The sequence below is a fragment of the Tyto alba genome, unplaced genomic scaffold (genome assembly GCF_018691265.1).
Source record: "Tyto alba isolate M040663 unplaced genomic scaffold, T.alba_DEE_v4.0 Super-Scaffold_40, whole genome shotgun sequence".
In the NCBI taxonomy this organism is placed as follows: Eukaryota; Metazoa; Chordata; class Aves; order Strigiformes; family Tytonidae; genus Tyto; species Tyto alba.
Genome location: NW_024881316.1, coordinates 18920463 through 18932708, shown reverse-complemented (window position 1 = coordinate 18932708; position 12246 = coordinate 18920463). Strand labels below are relative to the sequence as shown.

General features: G+C 39.1%; 1 protein-coding gene across 1 annotated transcript in view; it reads right to left on the bottom strand.

Moving 5' to 3' along the window:
* The window catches only part of LMBRD1 (LMBR1 domain containing 1), an 87504-nt gene that overhangs the window by 48544 nt on the left and 26714 nt on the right, over positions 1–12246 (bottom strand). The window contains exons 6-7 of the mRNA XM_042803441.1: positions 12059–12147; positions 6808–6881 (exon numbers count right to left, since the gene is read on the bottom strand). Coding sequence (XP_042659375.1) covers positions 6808–6881; positions 12059–12147 — 163 coding nt within the window. The remainder of the gene's footprint in view (positions 1–6807; positions 6882–12058; positions 12148–12246) is intronic.

Below are 12246 nucleotides of genomic sequence, written 5' to 3'. Positions count from 1 at the left end.
CTCCTAATGCAGCCCAGGATACCATTAGCTTTCTTTGCAGCAAAATGCACGCTGGCTCACTGTTCACTTTGTGTCCACCAGAACCCCCAGGTCCTTCTGCAAAACTGCTTTCCTGCTGGATGGTCCCCTGCATATATCAGTGCCTAGGTTTGTTCCTCCCCAGTAGCAGAACTTTGTACGTCCCCTTGTTGAACTTCACAGCATTACTGTCAGCCTGTTTTTCCAGCCTATCAAGGTCCCTCTGCACGGCAGCACAACTCTGGAGCATCAGCCACTCTTCCCAGTTTTAGGTCACCTGAAAGCTTGCTGAGGATACACTCTGTCATCATGATCATCAATGAAGATGTTGAACAGGACTGGACCCACTACTGACCCCTGGCATACACCACTGGTGACTGGCCTCCAACTAGGACTTCATGCCACCAACCACCACCCTCGGGGCTCAGCCACGCAGCCAGTTTTCAGTCTACCTCACTGCTCATCCAGCCCATATTCTATAAGCTTCTCTGAGGATCTTATGGGAGACCCTCAATGTGTGCTAAGTTTGGCTTCCCATCAGGAATTTGGAAAATGCTCATCAAGCCTGAAATGGGAAACGTTACTCTGAAAACAGTTTAGTGCAAACATGCTATTCAGAATACAACTTTTGAAGTTTCCAGAGTTAAGTGCTACGCATATCTGTCCATAAACTTGCTTTCAGAATTTTGATTTGCGTTTTAAAAAAATGGTACAGTAGCAGTATAAACAAGGTATTGAAACAGTACTCAGCTAAACTATTGTTACACTCAATTTCAAACAAATCATGCTGTTAAAACAACCGCATCCTCCTTTACTACACATCTTTTTTTTTTTTTCCTAACCTGTAAATTTGCTATTCTTCACAAAAAGTTTTAAGTTTTTGGAAAAGTCTAGTAATTCAGTTCTGTTCCCACTTCCTAATAAAACAAGTAACTTAAAGAAAACTGTTCATTGGAATGGCTATGAAAAAAAAAACAAAAAAAAAAAAACAGAAACAAAGCTAATAGGATGAAAGTCTATAGGGCAAGTGTAAGAAGCAATTTGAGAATTTACTGTTATGGACTTTTTAATAAGGTGAAGAGACTTGTCAAATACAACTAAGATATCTGCTCTAGCTTACTCTTACACACTATCTTCAAAATGTTTAGCCTCATGCTAGACACCTTTCATCTCCCTTTGCAAACAAGTGTTAGATAAGCTCTGTTTCTCTGATAGAAGGCTAACACTACTGAAAAAGGTTCAGACTCAAGAACCAACTGCCCAGACAGACAGTTATAGGTCCAGAGAAGCCACAATTGCCACATTCTGCAGGACAGTCCCAAATGTCATCACATGAAAACTAAACAGAACAAGACAATTTTCCACTTAAAGTGTGGAGTTATGATCCTCTCTCTAAACACTGCTTTTACTCCTCAATCATCTTCCCCATACCTCATTTTTATTCTCTTATGAATGACATGGTGTTAAAAAAATGTCATAAAACATTTAATTTGCTCCTGTATTCAAATATTAGCTGTTGACTCCTGAAGGTATTTCATAGCAAGCATAAAACTTGATTTCAAACTCAATCTTTCCAATAACTCTTGCTTTTAAGCAAGAGCATCTGCAAAAACATACACCATCTTCTGTATTAAGTCATCACTTAAAGTAGTTTTGAGGAAACCCCGACCTTCCTGCGGCAGAAGCAACTTTCACTAACTCAAACTAGTAATTTCTATGTTAGTATCCTCCCAGTGATTTACTTTCAGGGATGAGATACTTTCAGGTTCAATATATAGTACTAATCCCTCCCCAAATTCATAACTAGTGTTTCACAGAAATTGAGGAACTCAGGAATTTTTAACCAAGTATGTTTAATTTCTTTAGCATCTTCAGTTTTAATATACTTTATACTACACTATTCAGAAGCTGGGGAGAAGCTCTCAACAATTCTGCATTTTTCTTTATGATAAAAGCTCTTCTCTGTATATATCACTAGGTCAAATTTGGTGAATTGATTTTGATTTTTGAAGCCATATAAAATGAAAACCAGCAAGCTAATATAATGACAATCACATCAAACTATAGTGTTACGTACCTTTCTATGATACTCAGTAACACAAGTCCTCAGTTGTCAGCAACTCTGGTCCAGCACAATTTGTGTTGTCACCCATTTACCCACTCCCCCCCACAAAAACCCAACCCAAACATATCAAATGTTACAATATTATGTGGTCTGATAAGTAATCTGTTCTTTGTTGCATTAACAGTTCATCATGTACTTCAGAGCAATACATTAGCTCAGCTTGGGCCTTATCAGAGGCCCAGAACACTAGATCAATGCTGATGGTACTCCTTAAAAATAAAATAGATTAACTAGATTAGTCATTGGGGTAAATGTGACTTCCACAATTTAGACTCTAGCCATTTACAATCTAAACACCACCCCACTGCATCCCTCTGCCTGAGGAAGCAGGAGAATACACTTTCATAGGGAAAGCCCAGGAGCATACACATGCAGAAGTGATCTTTTTCTCTCAGTATCTACTCAAATTCGAGGCTCCTGTGCCATCAGTGCCAATGCCTCCCTTCCCCAACTTCTCCCAGTATAGTATATTACCACAATGCAGAAGTGTAGTTTTAGAACAGCCATAATCTAATTTTTCACACTGAAGGCTACATAAGGCAATATTGTTAACCTACATCTGACTAATGGGAGTACAATTTATCCATTCTACAAGAAACTTAGAATCATTTGATTCATCTGTTTCATGTAATTCTTCCATAAATCACATTAAGATTAAATCAGTGAACTAGTCAGCGGAAGCACAGTATTCCTATTTACCTTTAGTATTCTGTGTTAAAGTAGTAGGCATTCAGTGTGAAACCATTCTTAATTAGGTATGAAAGTATTAACTAACATATCACATAATACAACCTTCAGTAAATGTTCATTTAGAATAATTTTTTTTAGTGTAAAAAGGTGAATGAGTATGCAGAAGACCAGATACACCTGTTCTTAGCTTTCCTTACAACTTCTTACAATTGTAACACTAGCAATGGAACAGACTCAGGATATTCAGAAGTCAGAGGAGCATTTAAAAAAAAAAAATCAGTTATGTCTCTACTACAAATCCTCAACTCATAACTAATATACACCAAATATCTGAGATCACCTCTGTTCAGAGACAAGGGAACTCAGATATCATACACTGTGTCCCAATCTATTCTCTCTACCTTTTTTTCCATCATCGCCTAAGCATTTGTAGAAAATTTTGAAGGAGCTCTCTTTGTTCTTGTGTTCACCCTTATATAAAGGTATTATCTTTCTGTGTCTAAAAAAACATAATCTACCACCAATTATCAAACAGTGGTTTGATGACTAAGCACACAGGCCTCCCACCTTTAGAAACTGGGACAAACAATTTGATAGGCATACAGATGGCTGGCTGAAAAATACAGGAGCACAACTACTTGTCAAATGTCTCAAGTCAGAGGCAAGTGTTGTAGACAATGCCTCACAAACTCAACTGTAATTAATACCTTTGTCTTATCTAGAGGTGATTTGTCTTTTTTATACAAGACTAACACAGCAAAAAAATCCACAATGCAGAAAAGTAGGAAGTTAGCAAGAAAAAACAGTTACTCCTTCCAGAATCATGCTTTTCCTCTTCCCAAGTGGAAAGAGTCAAGTAATCCAAACTAGTAGAGATTGAGAAGTTACCCTCTGGGCCAGCCTCTCCCTGAGGCTTAGGGAAGTGCAACAGCTCAGGAACTCTTCACTACTGAAGTAACTTTTGCATTAAGTCATACCATGTGTAAATGCTCAGCCCACAATATAAACTGGAATGCAGGTACATGGCATCCACATGCTGTCAAGGTCACATTTGCAATTCACTCTTCAGATCATAAGAGCATCACTGCTCAAGTAGTCAGGCTGTTACAGGTGGAAATTGCTTACATATGGAAGCCTGACTATCACTGGTAGTGGGAAAAGTGTTATAAAAGCACTAGAGCATAAAAAAAAGTCTATTCCGCCTCAACTTTGAGAACACTGACCTTCTAATAAGTGGTTTTCACTGTCTGAGACATTTGTACCTCTGCCTACCCACATACTAACACCAGCTCACTGTTTCAACATAAGATTCTACAACTGCCTGCAAACAACAGCAAAAGCCATTCTCGGAGGTGGACAATGACCTCTTGTGTGAGCTCATCTGTAAAACTTTGGTGAAATAGCTCCTCCATTTCTCCCACCCTGCCTTAACACCTACTGTAAAACAGAAGGGATAATTTCAGAAGGATCAAATACAGCAGTTAAAACTGAAGTAAATAGTAATTCCATGCTCCAGGCATTTTCGTGGACAGCTCAGTGGAAGTTTTCTAGGTAACAAATTAGCCTAAAATCTCAGTAATTAAAATTATTTTAGTTATCATCCTTGATGCTTCACCTCATTTATCACCCAGTATTTGTACAAGTCCTAAATACACTAAGGCAACAACATTGAGGACAGAGGTATTGTATTCATCATTGCATATTTCCAGGTTCAGCTAGTTCTGAGGACAGAAGCATATTGTGACACTCAGCTGAATGGCACCTACAACCAATCTGTACTCAAAAATAAATAGGGAAATAACAACGAAAGTAAGGAATATTATCATTTAATTTAAAAAATTCTAAAATCTGCTTTTAAAAATATCATCTACATTTTAGTCAGCAATAAATTAATCTTGCATGTTAGATGCTTACAGACGTTTACTAACAGTTATAAAAACCATATTTGGATGGTAGTTTGAAAAAAAAAAAAAAGGCAAACCAAAACACTGATGATACTCTCACAACTAATGAGTTTGTTCTTAATGTTAGTCTCATGGAGGTTGAAAAACACTACATGTACTCTGCAGTAATGTAATTGAACAAGAGATTAATCTTCCCTTCCATAATTAAAGGAAACAAATTTAAAAACTGACATGTTATTACAGGCTAAGCAAAGGTCTGGATCTTTTTTGACCAGCACATGATCTAGATGTCAGCAATATAGCCTGAATGGTTTAGTGCTCCGTATCAGTCAGATAAAGGCTTAAAGTAATAAAATTTATGACTTGGGTCAAGTTAAAGCACTTAATGGAGCTGACAGAAATTCAGCTCAACTGAGATACCTACTAGCTGATCCACCAAATTGCTCTCCTACCTTACTGCAGAGCCTGATGGACACCAAGCTGTCAGTCTTCTGACACGTCTAAGAACCTGTACTGAATTGCCTACCATAATCCTGTTGTAACTTTACACCAGCTGAAATCACCAGTATAAAGAAAATCATTAGCTATGCTTGTTGCTCAATTTCAATTTAAGAGTCTAAAGCTAGTATTTAGCAGGTACTTTACCCCCTTACCCAGTTATGATTAAAACACTCTCTTCTTTCTTATTTTCTTTCCTTGTTCTACAAAAAGTTTATCCAGTTTATCCAGTTATCCTTTGCCTGACAACGAGCTACCACAAGACATCTCCTTAGCTAGCAATGCTTCAAAATAACTTATGGCATGAGCTACTGTTACAGAGCCACTTAAAAGTTACTAGCAAAGCTACCTGGGAACAACTTTACTGTGTTAGAGCCAGGCTGCAATGGAAGAGAACATTAGTTCAGCAAGGACATGAACTTAAAGATTAAAACCTATCAGGAAAACACTGACTTCTGAGAATGTTTAAAGCTTTGTCTGCAGTTATCTTATGCTTCAAAGCTTCATCTTTGTTGCAGAATTTTACCTTGATAGCACATTAAAACATGTAGCATTATGAACAGGCTGATTATTCAGCAACTGAAGAAATAGGACAGATTGGAAAAGCAAGTGACCACGTGAACACCAAATGTTGGCCAAAGCTAGTAAGTTAAAAAGGTTCCTTACCTTTGCACATAAAAGCACAAGTCAAGCAGTTCAATTAACATAGCCTTAATTGTATGTTTTACGATCAGTTACAGAATGAATACTTCTGAATCCTTCTAAGCTACAGAAAGGACTGCAGTAGTTTAGTTGCATGCTTAGGGCTGACAAGAATATTCCCACAGCTTTAGAAAACAAGCCTCTAAACAGTTTCAGACTCTATTTGCTTTTAACTTTTTTGCTATTCTTGATTTAATTCACACATCACAGATGTTGCAGACTCTTCATACCTAAACCTGAATCCTGACCTGCATAGATAATTACCCTTACTCAAATTCTAGAAATATAGAACTGTGAATCAACGTTCTGTTCAAGACATTGCTTTTTCATTTATTGAAGAACAGACTTTTACGAGAGACAGTCATGATTGAGAACATTTTGCATACTTCTATATAAACCAATTTATTCTGCCAGACTTTTAATTGTAAAGCTCTGTAGAAATAAAAACACTGATGTAGAAAAGCTGTAGTAAAGGTTATATACTGTATTATAGACCGACCAGACCAAGTCTAGGTTATGCCATAGTTCAATGACTGAAAAAGCAATATTTAGTTCTCCACTGCTGGATGGAGAAGACACAGAGGCTTAAAAATGGGAGGAGTCAGTAAATATGCATTACAAGCTCTTGAAGAAACACAGTAAAGTTAAATCTGATCTGTGCTCAAATACTGAAACAGTGGTTCTTAAACTTGCAGTAAAAAAGTTATTCCTCTCATTACAAGAACTCAGAAGTAGTGTTTCAAATCATGAAAATCCAAAGCTAAAAGACACTGTTGAAACTATTTAGCATGATGACAGTTTTCTGTACAGGTATAGCCCATGATAACTGCAAGTATGAAAGTAAAAAGCTGGAATATTTGCATAACTTACTGTGTAAGTAATAGCTGCCAACATTCCAATCACAGTCAAGGAACTAATGGAAAATGAAAGAGCAGTCAAACCATCTGCAAAAAAAAAAAAAAAAGCCTGTTGAAAATTCCTACAATAAAGGTATAAGAAACTGTCTTCCTGAATTGTTTTCCTGAAGGTATTTAAGTTCATTAGATAGAAGAAAAACAAAATTGAGACACAGTTACCAACCATAACAACTCATATGGGAAACTCACATAGCATAGTTTTCTGTCAGCAGCAGATCCTCCTCCAATGCTGCAGGAAGCAGGACAGCTATCTCACCTTTGCTACAAGTTCACTGATGTTGCATTCAGTCAAATGGTTGAATAGCCACTAATGAACTTGCTCCCATAGCTGCCTAATGCCTCTTCAAGATCTATTTCTGGCCTCCATGGGGTGCTGTGGTAATTTTCACAATTTACACGTGCATTCTGGATGGTTCATCTTTCCTTTGTTTGTTATCACCTGATTTCTCATAAAAAAAGCACTATCCAGAGAATCAGTCAAGCATCAGTCCTTCAAACAACCAAACAAGCCAGACTGCAGGCTTTTGCTTCACTCAGACCATGTACATCCAGATGTACAAATCAGAAAAAGGTCAGGGGACTAAGGAGTTACCATATTCTTACTATCACTCTAGCAATTAAAAGTAGAATAAAAGTATTACCAAACTCATCCCCAAAGGCATCAAACTCTCTGAATCCTCCTGCATAATTCTTCACAACAGCCCCATCCCTACACTCACCGTGCAGGACACAACATGACAAGCCTTTTTAGTTGAATAGTATCATGGAAACTTATAGTAGCTCCCATTGAAATTAAGCAATCAATTTCATGTTTGCACCCCATCATAACTGAGCTACTATTAGGGTTCTCCCCCATGCCCTTCCCTCCCCTCCAGTTAATTCAGGAATTTAGCATAAAAGTTACTGTTCTCTTACTCACACAGAATTAATAGCCAGTTTCCAATCCTTTTTCCTGAACATAGGGTTAAGTATTTACAAACTGAGAAAACCTGTTAGTTACCCTCTATGAAAAGCTTCATCTTTCTTCTGACCAACCCTACAGGCCTCCTTCCAAAAGTACCAAAAGCTAACAGAATAGTACAACCACATCCAACTTTACAGCTCAAATCTTTCCTTTGCTATTTTTGCTAGATAATACTAAACAACTTTCTCAAAGCTAACAGCAACATATACATAAGTTTCAAATACCACAGCTATGTTTAAAATTGCAAAATAAAACCCAAACACAGCACTATTTTCCCCTTTAGTACTTGATAAAATTCTATGTTCTGAAGTTTAAAGGGGGGAAAAAAAAAAAAAACACTCAACAAAAAACATTTCTAATATATCACGCAACGTACTTAAACACCATATTTTATGATCCTCCTGTACATGTATTTGAAACCAACATTTAATATCCATTTAAAAAGTTTAATCTATGTTCAGAGGAACATTAAGAAACTCACTGGCTGAAAAATTGGTAATTGTATACCAAAGGTATATGATCAGGCTCTGCCTCAGTTTCAGTTCCTTTTAATCCCACTATAAACTACACTGACATAGAAAAAACATCCAAAATTAAGATCTTTGTATTTCTTGGGTTAACTACAGAAAGACAAAGGAAAAGGATAAATTAATATAAAAACAGGACAACAGGTTCAAGTGAAGACAACAGGAAAGAATTTTGTCCTCATTTCTCCAGCATCTGGAATATGAAAGAACCTTTTGCAATGACACTGACCAGGGACTTACTGGCTGTACAGCAGCTCTACAAAAGCCCTGGGGGGGTCTTCTCAGACAGCAAGCTGAAGATAAGCCAGCAGCATGCCCTGGCAGCACAGAAGTCCAACAGCATCCCAGGCTGTATCAACAGGAGCATGCCCACCTATTAAGGGAAGGGACCACACAGGGAACACCACAACCAGTTCTGAGGCCCCTACTACTGGCAAGATTGATAAGTCTGAGCAAGTTAAGGGGAGAGGTAAAATGGTCAGAGGTTGGAGCACATGCTGTGCAGAGAAATTGAGAGCGCCAGGCTTGTTCAGCCTTGAACGGACACAACTTTGGAGAGACTTAATATAGCCTGACTGCTTATCAAAGAGGTCAAGACCAGGGTTTTCAGTGGTACATAGTAGCTGAGTGTGAGAAAATGGGTGTCAGTGTGTATACCTATGCTTGATAAGAGAAATCTGTGTTTTTTTACCATGAGATGAAAGAGTCTCCATCTGTAGGGGTTTCTGAAGAGCTAGCTGATAAAGCCCTGAGCAACCTGGTCTGACCTTACACCCTCTTTGTGCAGGAGACTGGGCTAGATAACCTGAGGTTTCTTCAGTCTAAACCATCCTATGACATTAAAAGTCACAAAAGAGTGCTGTTAGAGCCAGAAATCAAAACCAGACTTGCAACAGTCCAATCCAGCATCTTAATGATTAAACCTTCCTAGAAATAGACATTAGCTATACTATACTGTACTATGAAAGACATATACAAACCTGAATATTTGACAGCCATATCAAGGTGGCCAAGAAAAATTAGCTTACATCTCAACTCAACCACTGTCATTACCTCTATAATCAGTTTAAGCAGCATTTTATTCTACACTGTCAGTTAGAATCTTTGTGAAGCAAAAGAGACACAAACAAGCAGACAGCTGAAATTGAGAGCTATGGAGTCGCCCTCCCTCACTCCTGTGCTTGCAAGCACAGCTTACAGTACATCATGTATTATGATGAAAGACTCTGCAAGGACATCAAATGCAACAAGGGCTTCTTCAAGTATGTATGTGGCAAGAGGAAGATGAGGCAAAATGTGGGCTTGCTGCTGAGTGGGGCAGGTGCCCTGGTAACACAGGATGGGGCTTCACTAAGGGCAAATGATGCCTGACAAATTTGGTGGCCTTCTACAATGGGGTTACAGTGCTGGTGGATAAGGGAAGAGCAACTGACATCTACCTGAACATGTGCAAAGCATTTGACACTGTCCTCCTTGACATCATCATCATCTCTAAATCGAATTTGACACATGGACCTCTCTGTGGATAAGGAACTGGCTGGATGACCGGAAATCTGGGTGCGACCAATAGCTCAATGTCCAAGTATAGACCGGTGACATTCCTTAGGGGTCAGTATTGGGACCAGTGCTGTTTAACATATTTCTTGGCAACGTGGGCAGAGGGATCAAGTGTACCCTCAGCAAGTTTGCTGACAACACCAAGCTGTGTGGTGTGGTTGACACGCTGGAAGGAAGGAATGGCATCCAGAGGGACCTTGACAGGCTGGAGAGGTGCAAACCTCATGAAGTTCAACAAGGCCAAGTGCAAGGTCCTGCACATGGGTTGGGCCAATCCCAAGCACAAATACAGGCTGGGCAATGAGCAGATTAAGAGCAGCCCTGAAGAGAAGGACTTGGGGGCAATAGTGGATGGAAACCTGACTGTAAGCCAGCAACATGTGCTTGCAGCCCAGAAAGCCAACCATATCCCAGGCTGCCTCAGGAGAAGTGTGTCCAGCAGGTCAAGGGAGGTGATTTTCCCCCTCTGCTCTGCTCTCATGAGACCCCACCTGCAGTACTGTGTCCAGCTCTCAGGCTCCAAGCATAAGGACATGGACCTGCTCAAGCAGGTCCAGAAGAAGGCCATGAAGATGATCAGCTGGCTGAAGCACCTCCCCTGTGAGGACAGGCTGAGAGAGTTGGGATTGCTCAGACTTGAGAAGAGAAGTCTCCGGGGAGACCTTACAGCAGCTTTCCAGTACCTAAAAGGGGCTTATAAGGAAAATGAGTAGTATAGTGATAGGATGATGGGTAACAGCTTTAAGCTAGAAGTTGGTAGGTTTAAATTAGATGTGAGAAAATCTTTACTGTGAGGGTGGTGAGACACTGGAACAAGTTGCCCAGAGAGGTTGTGGCTGCCCCCTCCCTGGAAGCAGTCAATGCCAGGTTGGATGGGGCTTTGAGCAACCTGGTCTAGTGGAAGGTATTCCTGCCCATGGCAGGGGGGTTGGAACCAGATGATCTTTGAAGGCCCTTTCCAACCTAAACCATTCTATGATTCTATGAAAAAAATCTACAGTACTGAATGCTGCCTTTGCCTCAGTCTTTACTAGCAAGACCAGACTTCAGGAAACCCAAGCCCAAGAGACTGGGTGAATGGCTGGAAGGAAGATGTACTCTTGGTGGAAGAGGATCAGGTTAGAGAATACTTAAGCAAACTGGACATACAAAGTTGGTGTATCACTCTGGGGCCCATCAAGTGCTGACAGAGCTGGCAAATGTCACTGCAAGGAACCTTTTATTCAGTACTAAATTTCTAGAATAATGCAGAAAACAACTTGACCTGATAGCATTACTTTCTAAAACATTCAGAAATAAGCCAGTACACTACTACAGAGCAAGAATGAGGCACAAATATTAGAATACTTATGCATTTGGATCCATGTTTGTTAGATAACTTCCAGCTACCATTTTTCAAGATACATTCGGAAAGTGACATCAAGCCTGTCTGAGCTCACCTATAAAACACTTTCTTCACCTTTGCTCTGAAAACACGCCTTGGCTAAATACAAGAACTGCAGAAGCTAAACATGAAATATCCCTTAAAGGAATTTGGACTTCACGATAGTTCATTATACTCCTAGCATAAACAAGTATAACAAATGCAAACAAAACAATTTCAGAAAAGGTCAACACTAAGAGAATGAAGAGGGGATAAAAAAAAAAATCATAACACCAACAGGATTTTTCTGTGCAGACAAAGCCATTTACGCAGTAGTCTCATTCTTATAACAGTATCACGTTTAATTAAGTAAGCACTCATAAACCTTCATACAACAAGATACACACTCACCATACTGAAGTTCACTGATTTTAGGGTATCCAATTATCAGTTAAAAGCTGTGTTAGGTGAAAACTCCACGTCCATGGAAGTAAGTACCTTCCCCTCCTCATCATTAATACCATAGGCCACAACACTGGAATTCTGCTGTCAAATGGGGATTGTACTAAAAGCAGACACTGCCAGTGTCTCCTCTCTGTACTTTAAATATGGTGCTGATTTTTTTGTCTGAACAGAAAAAGAACAATCGTACTGCAACGATTTAGGGTAGGTGAGTAGTTAGACTTGGAAAACTGTCACCAAGAAAGTTAGGTTTCTTGTTCAGTCAATGATGAGTATGCCAAAGTAAGTTAGTAGCAAGTTCTGTAAAGCTCAGAACAAATCTCAAACTTACGGCTACTTCCAAATTCTTCAAACAGGAGCTTCACTTTCTCCCACTCTGTGGAATTCTTCTTGTTGGGAATATCCAAAGGAACAAAAGCACTGTAACAAAGCAAAAAAGTCATCTCACCCTAATTAGTCAAATATCAAAAAAATTCTTAACTTCTGAGTTAAGAAAATAGAAATACATTTATTCCTGAA